The 18,810-nt window shown below is 34.6% G+C and overlaps 1 protein-coding gene across 8 annotated transcripts in view; it reads right to left on the bottom strand.

Moving 5' to 3' along the window:
- The window catches only part of LOC136027393 (zinc finger protein with KRAB and SCAN domains 1-like), a 28,911-nt gene extending 15,836 nt beyond the window's left edge, over window positions 1–13,075 (bottom strand). For 2 of the 8 annotated variants that reach the window (XM_065704598.1, XM_065704602.1), the window contains exons 1-3: window positions 12,970–13,073; window positions 4,899–5,504; window positions 3,423–3,524 (exon numbers count right to left, since the gene is read on the bottom strand). In XM_065704598.1, the coding sequence (XP_065560670.1) occupies window positions 3,423–3,524; window positions 4,899–5,465 (669 nt within the window). In that variant the 5' untranslated portion in view covers window positions 5,466–5,504; window positions 12,970–13,073. Of the gene's footprint in view, window positions 1–3,422; window positions 3,525–4,898; window positions 5,505–10,554; window positions 11,728–12,808; window positions 12,892–12,953 lie in introns of those variants that run through there. The other 6 variants (XM_065704595.1, XM_065704597.1, XM_065704599.1 and 3 more) reach the window with 5 other exon arrangements.
- Between the last annotated feature and the right edge of the window lie 5,735 nt (window positions 13,076–18,810).

The following is an 18,810-nucleotide window of genomic DNA, read 5'->3' as shown; positions in this document are numbered from 1 at the left end:
GTCACAACGAACTATGAGCATATAGATTTTTAATAAGAAGACAAAGCAATATCTCAATAACGGCTTACATTATTAAGTTATACCTTTAAGGGTATGTTGTGGTAGATTTTGAACTAGCCAGAAGACACTATGTCTACATTATTAATACTACCACTACAGTTAATGTAACTAATGACGCTAAGGGTATTAAGATGAAACTTATAGGAAAAGTTTAAGAGGAGTCCTAATTTATCAAAAAACTATATGCATGCAGGTTTTCGAAAAGGCATATAAGAAAAATCATAGGCAGCGCTGCTCTATGATAGCTAGAAATATCACTGAAACTTTGAAAGGAGCTAATTCAATCGAAAACTGTTGAAAAAGTTTCTCCAACATATAAATAGCAAGCCAAAGGATGGCCTAAAATTTAATTTTTTCAAAAAAAACTAAGTCAGTAAAAAACGAACAGAAATTATTTTAAAAAACCTTTTTCACAAAACAAGTTTTTTAAAGAAAAATAAGAGCTCCAATAAAAACCCAAAATTAGTAGAAACAAAGTCAAATAATCTTCCAAACGTAAAACTACCAGAAATTACAATCAACTAATAAATGAAACTCAAATCTAAAAGAAATTACAATAAAAAACCGAATCAAACTCAAAACGAGCGAAAGCAAACATGAGTACATCCCTCATGCCATACAGAGACCAGACAATAATTTGCACTTTACTGAAAACAAAATACATTTTAAAGTTTTCCCTTTTTTGCTTTAATAAATCGAAATTATTAAGACTTTTAAAAATAAATATCATCATATGTATATTAAACTCACAATCCACGGTCATTTTTTTTTCAGTGAAGTGCAAATTATGTTCTGGTCTCAATCGTATTCGCGCCTCAATCGAATTAGCTCCAATCGCAGTTGCAAGTAAAGACAGTCAAAGTCAAAATTTGTCCAAGTCGTAAATAGTGGCATAGACGTGAATAGTGGAAGTCATAAGTAGGTGCAAGTGGTCATAGTCAAAGTCACAATTAGTTATTGGCACACAACAAGTCACAGTTGCAAGGAGTCGCAAGCAGTTCAATACGCCAACACTAGCAGCAACGGTCACTAGCAGCTGCAACCACAAGTTGTTGTATTCACAATAACAAGTAGTCACAGTCTCAACTAGTCTTAGTAGTAGCTCTAAAAATTCCGACTCAATGTTCCTAGCTATTCTTAAGATTTTGAAGACAAACCCCTTTGACATTCGAAATGCACTCCGTGTCTTTTAGTCAAGCTCAAGACCCCCAGCTCTATTTGATACCTCAAAACTAAGATCAGTTTTGAACCTTACTTTAGACCTTAGATCCTCTAGAGCCAGGGGTGGCACATAGGGCGTCTAAGAAGCCTCACCAGAAATCTCGGAGCTTAGCTGCAGCCGTGACGTCCTCCCATTGTGGTTCACAGATCAGTTTTGAAGGAATATACAAAAGAGCAAGAGGGCTAGCTGCCTTCCAATTGCTTTTAACTTGCAAAAAAGCACTAAAACTTTTAATTTCCGGTCCTTTCCAAAGTTTCAACTTGTTATAAATGATGTGGACTGGAAAAAACTGCATAGAGCCCACTTTACATTTTACTTAGACAGTGCAATTACGATACCTGTATCTGAGGTCAATTCCTTTCAAGATTCTAATGTAAGTTTTCTAGCATAAAAATTAAACTTTTTTGAAGGAAGACTATAGTTATTGGTATTGCCTAGTGTGGGAGAAAAACGATGAGAACCTCTGTTATAGGTTATTCGTTTGACCCAATGCCATTTTGTGTAGTTTTGGAATGTTTTTCGAAACCCCCTTACATTTGCTCTTAAAATTAAATTTTACTATTAAGACCAATTTAGATAGCAATTACTATTTATGAAACAGCTAGAAATTGCATTGTTTTTTCTCTCTAGCCAGTTTTTTCTTTTTATAAGCGTTTTTTAAGTTTTATTTACTATGGGTCATTAGTATGATCCATACTATAGTAATCAATACTATATGAACTTACATGATCCATACTACAGCTGAGTATATTAAATAACAAACTCCAATTTCAATAGACATCATCACAGGGTTTTCTGTAACGTCATCTATGATTGTAATCAGCGATAAAACTTCATTCATCTTCCAGTGCATGGAGATACAAATTTGTTATTATCGAAAAATTGGTTTTATTTTAAATATTCGGTTTTGGTACACGCAAAAGACACTACATATAGGAAATTCTTTTTAATGAGCACTTAAAACAGCTCTCTGCAATGTTCAAGTATTCTGTCAATAATGAAGAAAAAAAAGAGCACACAACAATGCTACCCAAGCAAAAGTGATTCTTCATGTTGTTGAATCCACAAAACTATGGGTCTTCAGCCATGGCGATTCCAATAGTCTACTTTTTGTCTAAATCCGACACCCTTTTTTAGGGGGTTTTCAGGCAACTTTTTGAAATTCCCTTTGTTTTCCTTTTCAAGATAAAAATTTTGCTATTAAGACTGATTTAGATAACAATTACGATTCCTGAATCAGCAAAAAATGGCAATTTTTTCCAACGTGGCAGTTTTTCTTTATTTCATTTTTTTTTGTTTTGTTGCTATGTGCTACGTCCCCTGCTAGGTTACGGGTGCTGCAGGTAGTGACTTGGTCAGAGGTTGTGGTTGGTAGTGAAAAACATGGTCAATGTGATCTAAGACTTTAGAGCGTAAATAGTGTAAAGCAAGACAGATAGTCTCTGAGAGCGGCAAACATACCATAAACTTTTCAGAGTTGTATAAAAATAATTATTTTCACTTTGTCACGATAGTCTACCCCCCTAGGGCAGAACTAAGGCAGATAAAATGTAGTAAGGGTAATTAACAATGCCTTTCAGTTCTGTGAGACATTTAAAAGATATTTAAGAACAAATATGATTCAGAATTCGTGACTATGTCCACAGGACTTGCAAGTGAGTGGGCAACTGAGATTGTTCATATTATATGGGCTTTGCCAACTGAGAAAGGCCACTAGAATCGTCTACTGCAGCAGCCATTAGAAACTAAATACCTTTTTACTAAATGACAATTCTCTAAAAGGAAAAAAGTCAGTTTTCTTTTTTAGCCAGTAGAATAAACTATCTTTACAAATAAGATAACAGAAAAGACTAAATTTGAGAAAGTCATAGATTTGAAAGATTTAACCTTATTCGAGTCCCATGATTGAACTGATGAACGGCCCCCTTTTGAGCTTTCTAATTTCTATGGTTTCAACAGGAAATATATTTTAATGAAGATAAGCAGATAATCATCCTTAAACATTCTTATTACAGATCTAAAGATAGAAACAGAACTACCAAGCAGAACTGCCAAAAGGAGAAAGACCTGTTTCAAAATGAAAAGCTATGATCATGTACACTGAAAAAAGCAAAAGTAATAAAGGAAAACAGGTGGTTACTTTTTCACTGCCATAATCAAAATTTTGTCCATCATCTTCAAACTGACAAGAATTGTTGTTCCTTCCTTTGCAAATACCAACACCAAATTCGTCTTTGACTTGCTAAAAATAACAATCCAAATTAAAATGAATATTAGCAAAGGATCAATATAAAGAGAAGGGCAGAGCTTAATTATCCATCCAAATTAGTATTTTTTGGACAGATAAATGAAATTCTTAAACATCATGAGAAAATTGAGGTTACTTTCTATAGACCTTTCATAATCTTGTTCAGAAGAATACAGACACATTTTGATAGCTCAGCAGTTTCATTACAAAATACATAATATGAATACCTTTTTTAAATTACTTACTGTCGATGAATTCAGTTATTCCAGGGAAATACTTGATATGGCTGTCTATGCTTGAGCAAATTTGTCAAGAAGCATTTACCACAAAGAAATGAATAAGTCAGTTGGCCAAAGCTTAATCTTAGCATGTTCAAGGGTTTAAAATTAAAAGCTTTTAAAAACACAAAGAGGACAAAAAAAGTTGCATGTGGCCAGGAGCCTTTGTAAACAAAAAAGTAAACACCGTGTTTCCATTTTAAATAAAAAAGGGAAACAGTGACCTGAAATGCAGTTTACTTAGAATTTTTACCTATGTGATAGAGAGATCTTCAGGTAGGTTTCCAACAGGACTGGGAAAAGGCCACACCTGTTTACACATCATATCATAAATTCAAGAAATGAAAACAGTCTTTAATAGAGTCCACACTGCAAACTTATCAAGACCCACCCAACTAAAAATTAAGAGCCTAAGGGGGTAGGGGGCTTTTTAGACATTGGATGTGTTTTGAACAAATGTTCTGGAATGGCTTTTTTTCTTCAAGAGTTTAAACAGATTAATGTACAAATATATTTGACAATACCTATTTATTAGACTCTTTTTTCATAAGATTAGATCTTAAATCTTTAAGGAATGTTTTTTTGTTTTTTTACAGAAAATCTGTGGAGCCTAACCTCACATTTTACATCTCAGGCCATTTCTCAAAATATAAGTGTTCAGTCTATCAAAACCAGTAGTCTAAGGACTTCGATTATAATATTATTCAACTCTACTATATTTGTCTTGTAGGAGAAACAAATCAAGTTTAAGTATTTTTAGGAATATCTGGAAGCACTAGGATAGCCTATTAGCACTTTGAACTAAACAAAACCAGAATGTGATAAAAAAAAAAAAATGTCAGATTGAAGAAAAACATCTCAAAAGCAAAATCAGACCTTGGGCTTTGTACTTTTTCACTGTCAAGTTAATAAATTTCTAGTAGTAAAGGAGATTCTAGTGTGTAAGCATGAAGCAAGAGTCATATTAGCTTTTGACTTTAATCTAGCTCCATCCTGAAATTAAATAAATTAAATACATAACCACCCTTTTGGTAATTTGATTTTCAATAATGTGAACTTCAATGAAAAAAAATTCAAGTAAGTTACGTACAGAAATACCTGTTTCGCCAACAAAAGAACTAGTTTCAGCAGGGTATTTTGCCAAATTATCATTTGAGGTATCTACTACAGGAGGTCCTAGATTACTGGAAGAACTTTCAGCCAAGAAGCTGTTTTCAGAGGTCCTATCAACTCTCTTTCCCTTTACGGCAGGTTGAGTCATCTGAGAGGGATAGCTATGTTTTCGTAACTGGTTATCTGTCTCATCAGGATAAGTAAGTCCTTTAACTTTAAGGATCTCAGCCACTTTTATTAATGAGCTAATTTGAGCTTGTGGAACAGTCAGTTCACCTGTGTACATAAATTTCACCAAAGCTTTCAGATCATGAAAGTTCACATCGTTTAGAATAATAATAGGATGGGAGTGTGAAATCCCAAGAAGTAGTGTTGCAAAGTAGGAACTACATGATGAGAGAACAAGTCTGTGACAATTGATGCTTTGACTCTCACATGATAGAGTGACATCTGTGAAATGCTCACTATCCAGTATATGTAAAAAAGCTTCATGAAATACATCTAGGTAGCTGTTCCACTTCAAACAAAATTCTTTTTGATCCATTTTAGAAATAGTAAGATAAATTCTTGAATGACACAAACACTGAAATAGAATGAAACATATTAATATGTATTCAAATCACAGGTATTATTGGTACTGAAGGTGAAAATTAAGAAGCTACTCAACAATTAGAAATTAAAAGGTGACACAAAACACGTATTTGTCTTTCAAAGGCTTAACGTACCATTTCAATTTATAAATATACTTAAGCTAGATAATAATTTTTTCTCTGGGAATATTGAACAACATGGTTTCATAATTTGCAAGAATTATTATTAAATCAACATTAGCCAATATAATTTTTGTATATCCCACTGAAGACTTAACGTTAAGCTACTAACTGTAGACTCATGCCCAGTCATTACAGTATGACTGGGCATATTGCCCAGTCACATTTTCAAACATTTATAGTAACATTCTTTAGCAATAATCAAATAGAAGGGAAAGATGAGTGACAGCTATGGGGATAGAAGATTCAACATTAAAAAAATCTTAAAACACTTTCAATCCCCTGGTCCAAAACCCCCCAATCCCCCCTGCTGGATACAGCCTTGCTTGCCTCAAAGACAAATCACGAGGAATAAAAACAAGACTCACAGAATAAAAACAGGACTGCAATACTAATTATTCACTTATACATGCCTGATATACTAACTTGGATGGCAATTAAATCCCAAATGTTAAACTTTCTCTAAAATTAGTAGCTTAAGATGGTTGCCGTTTGATTACTCTTGACTCTGAAAAATAGCACTAAAACTTTTGACTTTCAATCGAATGAACGCCCTGTGAAGTTTCTATGATCACCTCTTTCTTTAGCACCTCAAGGATTTATAAAAGGGATGGCAATTCTATTAAGCCTTATATGTAATCAATGGACAACTTGCATAAATTATGCTAGAGTCCTTGCCCCAGGGTATGTGAGAATTTTGTCCACCTTGAGACATAGGTTATTTGATCTTTGGATTATTTTCAACAAAATGACTATCTCAAAATTCGGATTGCATGCATTTGAGAAGAGAAGGATCGGGGTGGAGGAAAGCTAGTTGCCCACTGGTCACTTCTGATTCTTAAAAAGGGCATTATAACTTCCAATTTCCAATCAAATGATACCCCTCTGAAGCTTGTATGACAACCCCTTCTACATGAAGTGCCCCTGAGAAAAAATTCAAGCTTTAGCCAATGGCTCTTTATCATAGCTCAGTAATGCTATAATACAAGATTGTATACAGTCAGAATGCTTTGCTCAAAGGTAACAGGCTTTTTTAATAGTTTAGTATGTATACCCTTTCTTGTCTCAAAACTAAGAAAGTGAAAACTTTAAGGTTTTTGGAAAGATAAGCGAGGGGAGGCTAGTAACTTTGTGTTTGGGGTAGATGTTCAACTTAGGGTAGTTATGAAGCAGTCCACCTACAAATAAAGTGAACATAGCATTTTGTTATTTCCCTTTGTTGCAAATTCAAATCTTTTTTGGATCCTTGAAAATGATAATTTCTTTCTATAGTCTTGGGGTATAAAGAAGGGTTAAAACATTGGTTTCAAACTTACTACTTATTTATAAATTTATTTTGAAAAAGCTATAATTGAAAACCATTGATTTGCCATGATTAAGTTGAATAAAAAGCAAAACAATTCTGCTATGTTTTCTTCTTATTCTGTTAGGCTGCTTAACAACTGCTGTTTCACTTATATGTAAAAAAAACTAATAAAAAAAAAAAAATCAAAGCCGACAGAAGAAACATAGGCAGATTTAAAACATAGAAAAATTGCTATGATTTTTTTTTTTTTTTTTTTTTGTACAGCACAATCATGACAAATCACTGTATGTGAATTATACTACTACTACTACTACTATTAATAACAACTCACATCAGCATCAAGCTGCCTGAGGTAAACACAGCTACACACGCTCCTCCTTCATCCCAACCTATTCAAAGCCTCCCTCTTTGCACCCTCCCAGGAAGTTCCCATTTCCTTGAAATCTTTCTTTATGACATCCTCCCACCCCAGACGAGGACAACCTGCAATCCATTTAGCCCTAGACGGTTGGTCAATACGGAAAATCTTTGGCAATCTGTCATCCTCCATTTGCAGAATGTGCTGCAGCCATCTCAACCTTTTTTTTTCATCATAGCCCTAGAAAGTGGGATTGAACCATATTTTTCATACAGTCTACAGTTTGAAATACCGTCAGTCACCTGGGTACCCAGATCATTCTGTAGAAAATTTCCCTGGAAAACATTTAGTAAATCTTCATCCGCTTTTCAGAGTGCCCATGCTTCAGAGGCATGTTTGACCATTGTCATCAGTGTACCTTCCAATATCCTAATCTTAGCCTCATTCTTCCAAACTTCTTTTAACTGTGAAAAACCCCCTGAGCCTTGGCTATTCTACTTTTAACATGTTCACTGTTCCCACCATCTTTACTAATAATTAAATATAAAAAAAACAAGTTTTTTAAATGACAGTAAGGAGCAACATTAAAACTTAAAACGAACAGAAATTACTCTGTATATGAAAAGGGCTTTTCCTTTTCAACGCCCCATTCTTTACGCTAAAGTTTGACTCTTTCTCTTAACTCTACATTTTAAAACAGTAAAAAACTGTGGATTGAACCATATTTTTCATACACTCCACAGTTTGAAATACAGTCAGTCACCTGGGTACCCAGATCATTCTGTAGAAAATTTCTCAGGAAAAGATTTAGTAGATCTTCATCTGTTCAGAGTGCTGATGCTTCAGAGGCATGTTTGACCATTGTCATCAGTATACCTTCCAATATTCTAATCTTAGCCTCATTCTACCAAACTTCTTTTAACTGTGAAAAAACCCCTGAGCCTTGGCTATTCTACTTTTAACATGTTCACTGTCCCCACCATCTTTACTAATAATTAAATTAAAAAAAACAAGTTTTTTAAATGAAAGTAAGGAGCGACATTAAAACTTAAAACGAACAGAAATTACTCCGTATATGAAAGGGGCTTTTCCTTCTCAACGCCCTGCTCTTTACGTAAAGTTTGACTCTTTCTCTTAACTCTACATTTTAAAACAGTAAAAAACTTTAGCGTAAAGAGCGGGGCGTTGAGAAGGAAAAGCCCCTTTCATATACGGAGTGATTTCTGTTTGTTTTAAGTTTTAATGTCGCTCCTTACTTTCATTTAAAAAACTGGGTTTTTTTTATTTAATTTCTGAACGTTTTTGAATCAATGCATGTTTTGATTTTGGCTCTCCACAGAGAAATAATTAAAACAAAATTTGTATATTTATTTTTTTTTTGGCTAAATGGCTTCCTCATAATTTTGATCAAATGATTTGGAGAAAAAGAGCAGGGGAGGAAGCCTAGTTGCCCTCCAATTTTTGGTTAATTAAAAATGCAACTAGAACTTTTAATTTTTTATGAATCTTTTTATAAGTAAAAGATATACATAACTTATAAATTAGCTTACATAAAGAACTTTTGTATTCTTATGTTTTTATTACATATATGAGGGGGTTCGCCCCCTCGTCAGTACCTCACTAAAGCTTAAATTTTGTCCCAATTCATTAAGAATGACCCCTGAATCACAAAAGCCGCAGAATAAATAGTTGAAATTACTATAAATACTTTAGCGTAAAGAGCAAGGTATTAGGAGGAGGTGAGCCCCTCATATGGGTAATAATTTCTGTTCGTTTTAAGTTTTAATGCTGCTGCTTACTTCCAGCTGAAAAAAAAAACTTTTTCATATTTATTTTTTCATTGTTTTTTTTTTTAAGTAATGCTAGTAAATCCTGTGCTCCCTTTATGGAAATTTTCTTCCCCCATGACAAATTCCTTGATGGAAAGCTCCCTTAGCATATCCCCGTCTTCTCAACCCCTGCCTTCAACCAAAAAATTCTCCCAAAAACGCCTGTACACTTCCCAATAACCATTACTATATGTAAGCACTGGTCAAAGTTTTGAACTTGTAACCCCTCCCATGGGGACTGTGGGGGAGTAAGTCGTCCCCAAAGACATATTTATAAGGTTTTTCGACTATGCTGAATAAAATGGCTATCTCAGAATTTTGATCCGTTGACTTTGGGAAAATAATTAGTGTGGGAGGGGGCCTAGGTGCCCTCCAATTTTTTTGGTCACTTAAAAAGGGCACTAGGCTCGTAACTTTTGATGGGTAAGACTAAACTTGATGAAACTTATATATTTAAAATCAGCATTAAAATGCAATTCTTTTGATGTAGCTATTGGTACCAAAGTTCCATTTTTTAGAGTTTTGGTTACTATTGAGCTGGGTCACTCCTTACTACAGTTTGTTACAATGAACTGTTTGATAATACCAAGGAAAGTGAAAGTCTTCTTATCATTAATTTTCAAACCTATTCAAGCACCCTGAACTCAGAAAATCTCTAAAAGTTCTTTCAATCTGCTTACATTTTCAGCTAGGATGCTTAAATAATCAACATAATCTAAGTGCAGGAGAGTTTTTTCTCTCCATTTGAATCTGTGGTCTCCCCTTGCCTATACTGTGCTCCTTCAGACAAAGTCCATGAAAATGATCCATATAAATAGTGATAGAACAAAACCCAACTTAACTCTTGATTTAATACAATACTAGCTGCTAGGCTCATTTCCTACCTTAACCACAGCAGTTTTATTCTCGTACATTGTACTTATCACTTTAATGTATTGTCTGGTATAGCATACAATGATAAAACCTTTGCTAAAGTTCTTCTATCAACAGAATCAAAAGCTTGTTCATAATCTATGAAACTGAGGACCAATGGAGTTTAACAACTAAGGGACTTCTCAATTATTAACCTAAGAGTGAAAATTGGGTCAACATTCAGTACTTTTTCTAAAATTGCACTGTTCTTCTCTTTAAACTTTGTCTACAGCATCTCTCAGTCTAAAAAAGTATCATATTACTAAGTAATTTGCTACCTAAAAAGACCAGACTAATGCCTTGATAATTATGGCACTCACTCTAAATACCTTTAACAGTGGTTTAATTAAGGTTTTCCTAAAATCGTTAGGTACTTCCCCTTTTTTAAAAATCATATTTGTAATCTTCAGTACCTTATTTCTAACCTCAAAGCCACCATATCTAAGAAACTCATTTACCATATTATCAGAATCTGAAGCTTATTCTTCCTCACAAAATAAATCTTCCTTCACAACCAAGGTATCACAAACTTTTTCATTTTCTTCTATATCTTTTCCTGCAACTGTATCTTGGTTTTACACATTACTCTTTTTACTCTTTCCTTATCACAAATTGTGGCCTGTTCCTGTCTTTAACTGGGGCAACTCTGGATTGGCTACTCCCTGTCAATTTATTAACACACCAGTAAAATATTTTACTATTATGCCATCTAGCTGCATCTTCCAGATCCTTGACAATTTTATCCATGGCCTCCACTTCATGCCTCCTTAGTTCATATTTTAATACTTCCTCCTCTTTTCTTACATTCCTTTTGCTTTTTTTACAATCTATTACTCAGATAATTCTTGAACAAGGCCCTTCTCCTCTCTAATAAACATAAAGCTTTTTCATTCCTAGCTGCAGCCTTAACTTTCTTCTCTAAGACACCATCAGCAACTTCACCAATAGTTTTTCCAAAATTATTCCAACCATCCTCCATATTGTCAAATCTTAAACTTTCATGTTTAGTATTCAACTGCTCCTGGAAAGTTGCCCAGAAATTCTCATCCTAGAGTCTATAAACACCACAACTTCCCAGGAGGTAGTTACCCTTGCAAGATTTCAGCTTTGAACTACCAAGGACATAAAAAAAAACATATTTAGCACACTGGATCTATCTTAATTCTGTTCATATCTGAAAACCTGAGTTTCCTGCGAGTTTTCTTTTAGTTGCTATAAACACTTTTAGTTAGAATCCATCAGCAGTACAATGTTGTCAATAATGAAACAAAGATAAACCATGCTAGCTATTCCCTCTACATAAATAAGTAATTTGCCACCTATGGAAACCAGACTTATACCTCAATAATTACCAACTCATTTTTATCACTTTTCTTACATAGTGGTTTAATTCAAGTTTTTCTAAAATTGTTAGGAAGCCTACTTCCCAAAAACTTTCCCCACAACTATATATCACAAACTTTTTCATTTTCATCTAGAATTATGTCTTTTCCTGCCACTCTGTCTTGGTTTAGCTAGCACATTCTCAAATGTTCTGAGCATCTCTTGGTAAAATTCAGTTAATTAACTTCTTGCTATCTCAGTAAGGGTTTAGGTTAGGAAAATGAAACTTTCTGGAATGAATTTACAGACTAAAATATGTCCCAGAAAGGTATTTTGAAGCAATTACCTCTACTCCTTCTCTGTCTAGAGGGCCCTGAACTTTGATGACCTTTAAAAATATGTGTGTTATAAAAGTGAAACCTTGCAAAATAGATCTTCTGCTTAATTGAAGTACAACAAAATTGTTTTCAGCTTCATAACTTTGCTCAATTCCATTTTATAAGGTTTTAAAGATATGCAAATACATTTCCTTAATTAAAAAAAATATATTGATATGGCTCAAAATTCTACTCAAATAACAGGAATTGCATTTTCAGAACTAAAGGCAGAGAAAAAGCAACTAGTAACCAAAAATTAAGGTAAAATGTTGTTTTGTCAAAATTTCATTAGGCATAGACCTGTCATGTAGGCAGATTTCAGAGCCCTCTAGAGAGAGAAAGAGTGGAGGGGATTACTTTAAAATACCTTCCAAGGACATACTTTAGCCTATAGACCAATCCCTGAAAGTTTCATATTCCTAATCTTAACCCTTTCCAAGATAGCAAGAAGTCAATTAGGCTAACTAGAATTTTACCCATCTCTCTTTAACACCTTCCTTATCACTAATATCACTACCTTATCACATTTTGTTTTCATATGACCATTCACTTAGATAATTCTTATACAAGCTCTTTCTCCTCTCCATAGCCATAATTCTATCTTTAACTGGGACAAGTCCAGATTGACTACTCCCTCTTAATTTATTAGCATTCCAGTACAGTATTTTACTATTATTCCATTTGGCTGCATCTTCTAGATCCTTGTCAATTATATCCATGGTCTCCGCCTTAAACCTCCTTAGTTCACATTTTAATGATTTCTCTACTTTCTTCACATTATTTTTGTTTTTATATAGCCAATAGCTCAGATAATTCTTGTACAAGCTTCTTCACCTCTTTATTAAACATTGGCCTCGAGCCCTCTCTCTGCCAAATTGGCTTTTTATATTGAATTTATGTAGTAATAAACAGAACTTGAACTTGAAAAGCTATTTCACTAAGGAAATGCAGTCAGCAAGAACAGTAGCCTATGTTTAAGAACCATAGCTTATCAAATTGAGTAGGCCTATACCTAACAATCCAAACCAATTGGTTGGTAATTGGCTAAGGTTTGTTGTTCTTATGTTCTGATTAATTACTAAGTAGGCTTAGCATATAACTGTGACAACTGAGTATTGTAGACCATAGCCTTTTTTTATTTTATGTATTATCTTCACCCTAGAAGTCTGTTACCCTTTGTCTACTTGACTATTGATTATAGAATCTGCACATCTTTTGTTAGTTTTGAATCTACAGCCAGTAATGGCATATTAACTTAGGATTTGTGCTGTTTCTTCTGTTTACTGGTGATTTCATACAATGTTTCAGGTGTATAGTTGCGAAGAATTTTTTCGACAATCCACAGATTAAGTGTACCAAGTCGTTTATTTTCTATATAACCTGTGCAGAAGAGAGCAATAACGAACAAGAAGAGCCGTATTGGTTCCGGGTGGATATTCATCCTTAGACTGCTGGGGATAGGAAATTCAAGTATATGCACTTCTCACAGATCAAAAATCACACGTTTTCCCTCTGAAGTTTGGGAAACCCCCTCGCAAATTAGCATGGTTTCTAAACAAGATTGCAAACGGAAGTTGTGTAGTCCTACCAAGGGCCTAGATTTCTGTATAGGCTGCAAAATAGGTCTTGATCCAAATTCTAAAGATGTTTTGTGTGATGGATGTGAAAGATGACTGTCCATAGACTGCTTTAATATGTCCGTCTCAGAATTTCAACTCTTTACAAAAATGTCAAGTGTTGGAGATATGCAGTGGCACTGTCCATTTTGGAAGCTCTCTAGTGCCCTAGCTGCCCCCATTCATAAGCAAAAATTTCGAATCTAATAACTTCCAAGGTCCCCAGTGCCTTGGCTTTTGCGCAAATAGTAAAAGGCATGGTGGAGGAGCTTAAAAATGACATTGTCGCTAAGATAGACGAAGTCGAAGAGCGTGTTGATGACATAAAGAAAAACATGGCTACTAAACGTACTGTTTCAGAGGTAAAAAAAAATGTTGGAGCGGAAATGCTTCAGAAAACATCCAAGATAAAATAGACCATTGATTCTCACCTCAAAGACAAAGTTCGCAGATTGTTCAGACAGGAAAAATCCACAGATAACAAGAAACTTAACCTAATTGGATATGACGTCCCCCTGCAGCCAGGAACAAATAGCGATAAGGTGTTCATTGAGAAACATCTTACTGAGCAGTACGGCATTGTCAATCCAAATATTAGTAATGTAATACTCATAATAAGCCAATCCCCGCATATCAATAAGCCCAAAGCCAGCCAGCAACCCAATAGTAAACTAACAAGTATTGATGAAATTTCTGACTAGTCCTTTTAAGTTCTTCGCAAATGAAAGCCCAAATCCAACTGACGATAGTACATCTTATAGCAGTTTCTTGTCCATTGTAGACGAGCCGATACAAAATATCTACTACTACCAAAAGGAAGTATCCAACACAAAAAGGAAGCAAGTAAGTGTAGATTTGTCTGCTATAATCACAAACGTAGACCAACTTCCAAACAAAATCAACGAGCTAAAATCTATGATTTACGTAAATTACTATGATGTTACACTCCTTACCGAGATCTGTCCTAAGAACTCAAGAAACCAGCTCCTAGACTCACACGTCAATCTGCAAGGCTAATATATCAAATCTGTATTCCAGTCATTGCCGTCGTGTAACACTTGCATTAGTTAAATGCATTTGCATTTTTGTATTTATTGCATTTGTTAATACAAAATATTTGTTAAAACAAAATGTTCGTAAATTACTTTAATAGCTTCTTGTTGGTTTAGTTAAAAGTAATGAATTCATAAATTTAGAACTGACTCCAAATCATGAACTTTTGTCAAAAATGATATATATTTCATTTCTAAGAGTTTGGCATGACTCTTGAAAATTTCAAGAATTTGGTTTGCAGTGGCGTTGCACTGACTTATCTGTAACATCCCTTTAATCATTGTCAGTCGCCCAATATGGATTGAAACCTGAATGTTTAAGAGGTTTTGAATTATAATTAAATGTCTGAAAGCAATTGATTATGAATGACTAGCACGCATTGCGTACACAGTTTGAAGAGGGATAAAGGGTCAGAAGCCATTACCCAGCTTGGAGCATCTCACAAATTCATAAATTAACTCTATGATTTTAGCTTCTCCAAAACGTAACCATCTCTAGAATAGACTTCATAAGGTCCTTGTATTGAATGGTACTGGCGTAATTAAGCCCAGCTCACCCTTTGGTCTAAAACTAGTCCTAATCTCCACAGAGACATTTCTTTTCTTTATATCAGTCGTAGTAATATGCACCCCTGTAAATCAAACTAATGGTTATAGTGGTAACTCAAACAAATTTTACTCAGAGTTGCAAGAACAAATTGACAGGGTTAAAAGTAGGAATATGGTAATTTTATTCGGAGATTTTAGCACACAGGTTGATACCAATAGGGCTGAAGATGACATCATAGCATGGATAAATTTGTCATAGGAAACGAAAACAGTATTAACAGTTCTTCTAGCAAACAGAAATGCTAGGTTCTCAAGGGCCGGTTCTAAGTCCACTTTTCTTTTTAGTTTATTGTCATGGTATAAGCCCGGAAAATGTTTTTTTCTGTATGCTGATGATACTGCTGTTTCAGTTGTGGGGAGAGACCCTAAATTTCTGTCTTCAGTTAGTTAAAAACAAATTAGAGGAAGAAGAGGCTTGGCTCCTTTTTTCCCAAACCCAAATCCTGGATCTCTATGATTATAAGCAGCCATAAAAAAATGAACGTCACACCTCGCATCCTGTCAACTTGCCACTTTCGTCTAAAATGTGGCCATGCAAAGACTAAATCAACACTGTTCAGTTAGAAAATAGCCCCATCCCCCAACTGGAACAAATGTGGAGTCTATGAAGACATACGTCACATCAGCTTTAACTGTAGAAAATATAAAAAGAGAAGGAGATACTAAGGAATTGCTGTCAGAAGGTATATAAGGCATTCACAACCGTTCTATTCTGGGACACCACATGTCTCCTCCTTGGGGTAGACCACCAAGCGCAAATCTTTTAGGTAGATGCTCTCTTTCCAGAATAGAATATATTTAAGAATAGACGGCCTTTAATTAACATTCCAGTTTATATAGTAGAATTTGAGTGAACTTATGCTAGTTTTATTCAGATTTCATGAGCAATTCTTTGCCCTTTGCTTTTTAGTCTAAGTCAATTACGTGGCTTTGCTGAAAGGATAATAAATTCAGTAATTGCTATTTTCTAAAATGAAACAAAAGACGGCTAAATCTTGTTTGGATTTGGTTTGCTTTTATTCCATCTAAGGGCTGAAGAAATAAATATAAGAATCGTTTCTTTCCAATCTGGTGCATGTCCATGGGCCCCTTACAAAGTCCCATCCCTTTGGAGGATTTTTTTATATCATGTAATTTGTCCCTTTTTGTTATTTCCGTAGAAAATACAAAAATAGTCAGTAGGCATTCTCAAACACAATTATAATGTAGCCGAGTGGTTAATCAATAGCTGTAGCAAAAGCCCCCCCCCCCTTGTTTAAACCTTCCAAGAAAATTAACGGTAGTGAAGTAAATATTGCCAAAGCAATTGACTTGAGGAAATGTATGGTGATCAAGAGAATTTTACTTTTTAAAACTAGCCCCTTCAAATTCAAAATCAAAATTCACTTTATTTACAAAACATCCAACGGACAGAAACAAATATTAGTTTTTATTGTCATGCACACACGAAAATCAGTTGATAAGTCAAAATTAACATTCACAAAATTATAATACACACAATTAACAACAATAACTGTCGACAAGTCAAAATTCAAACACACAAAATTATAATATATACAATTAACCGCAATAATCCAGATTAAAAAGTCGACCCAGCATTAAACAACTTAACAAACGAGGGTACAAAACTAAGATCATAACGAGTATATGACACAGTCAAAGGTTGTAGTCTCGGTACAGGCTCAGCAACGGCCCTTATTGGCCTAACCTGTGCTGGTTGATGTTGGGGCGGGAGGATATTTCGGTGTATAGCACTGAACAGGATTTTATTACCAAAGGATAGGGTGAGTTTTAAAAGACGGGATTGAAGGGTTTGAAATTGAAACTGATTAGGGAAGGATACATACGGTACTTTTGGGGCTGTTGAGATTACTAGGAGGGCGCGGTATTGCACCCTCTCAACCCAGTCCGACTGTTCTCTAGTCAGCCCGAAATGCCATACAGGGCAATAGTACTCAAGTGTAGAACAAATAAAAGAGAAGTAGATGCGTAGGAGGTGTGGTTCAGGGATTCCATGGCGAGCCAACGACTTCAGAGTCTTGATGGCCAAATTAACTTTTTTTTAACATGTCATCAACATTTTTGTTCCACTTCAGATCCGAAGTGATATGAACACCTGGCAGTTTAATTTCAGTCACGTGACTGGCACTGGGAATAAGTGGATTAAAAAATGGCGTAGATATAAGAAAAGAAATGGTTAAAAATAAAGTTGACAGTCATTTTGTCCACCTTTGCCTCGTGACATATATCATTCTTTAGCGAACCTGCTCTGCTTGGTAGGTTTTTTCGACAACATTCAATGAGTGATAGATCATCGACATACTTCCAGCGTACATCCAGTGTTGTTGCCAAATCATTTATCATGACAAGAAACAAAAGTGGTCCAAGAGGGTACCTTTGGGAACTCCACAAAAAATGGACAGTGGGTCGAAGTAGGTGGACTTATATTTTTTCCGCTTTGACATCTATCAGAAAGAAAACTAGCAATTAAACGCACGAGGAAAGAATGTACTCCTAGTTAAAGAAATATTTTTTTACAAGAATATTGTGGCAAATTAAATCAAAAGCTTTTCTTAGATCTATTACAATAAGATTAATCCAAGAATGTGGTTCATCGGTTTTTTGTAAAATACTATCAATTATACTTACTAAGTAATGAGATGTAGACGTGTTCGGCATATTTCCAAACTCCCTCGGATCAATTTCCTCCAGAATACGGTCTTTTAGCCATGCTGAAACAAAACTCTCTTACACTTTGCTAAAAATGGGTGTCATGGTGATTGGTCGGACACCCAAAAAATCATTGGGCACATCTTTTTTTGGTATTGGTGCAATAAACCCATTTTTCCAAATTGATGGATACTCACCTGTTTTTGTCACCTGGTTAAAAAGGAGCGTAAGGGGGCCACTAAGATAAGGTTAGGTCCTCTTGGACCTAATATAAATTTCAGCAATTTGATTCGAATCCTGCTTCAGTTTAAAAATCAGAATTTAATAATTACAGAGAATAAAAAATAAATGTACCACGAATTACCAATGACCTGTTTTCTTTTTGTTAAAGCAAAAAGAAAATATGTTTATTTGAGAAATATTTTAAAAATAATTGCAGAACCTTTTTTATAGAGTATACGCTAAACTCTCTCATATACTTGATATTTTAGGATCATTAGTCCTTAGTATTTCAAATACAGAAGTTTACCAAATAATTAATCTTTTTAAATTGGCCCAATGACCAATTTTGCACATCCCACAACTGTATATCGTGAATTAAGAAATTTTTATTGAAAATTTCATTTTTATGAAAAAGTTTTCATTTTTATGAAAACTTTCACGATTAGCTTTTTGAGTCAACAAATGTATTTGGGGTCCTTACATCGTTTTATTCGAAACACACAATTGTCCTAAAATTTCCACCAAATAGATCAGCTTAGTAATTAGCTACCATCCCTACATATGCTTGCGTCCTCATTTTGATTTCTTTGATGAAAATTGCAATTTCCACTTTGAATTCACGTATCCTCTTAATAACTTTAGCACGAGGTAGAAATTATACTTTATAATTGTACAAAGTTTGGTATAAGCAGCTCCCACATCGTCACACGACTTTGTAGACAAGCAACCCCTGAAAAGCAGAGACATCAAGCTTATCAGATACGCATGTCAGGAATTTGAAATCCTTTGACAATTTTCGCCGACATAACCAAGACCGAGAATTAAGATTTTTTTTATTCCATCAA

Source organism: Artemia franciscana, chromosome 5 (assembly GCF_032884065.1).
Source record: "Artemia franciscana chromosome 5, ASM3288406v1, whole genome shotgun sequence".
Classification (NCBI taxonomy): domain Eukaryota; kingdom Metazoa; phylum Arthropoda; class Branchiopoda; order Anostraca; family Artemiidae; genus Artemia; species Artemia franciscana.
This window is presented reverse-complemented; position numbering and strand designations above follow the sequence as displayed.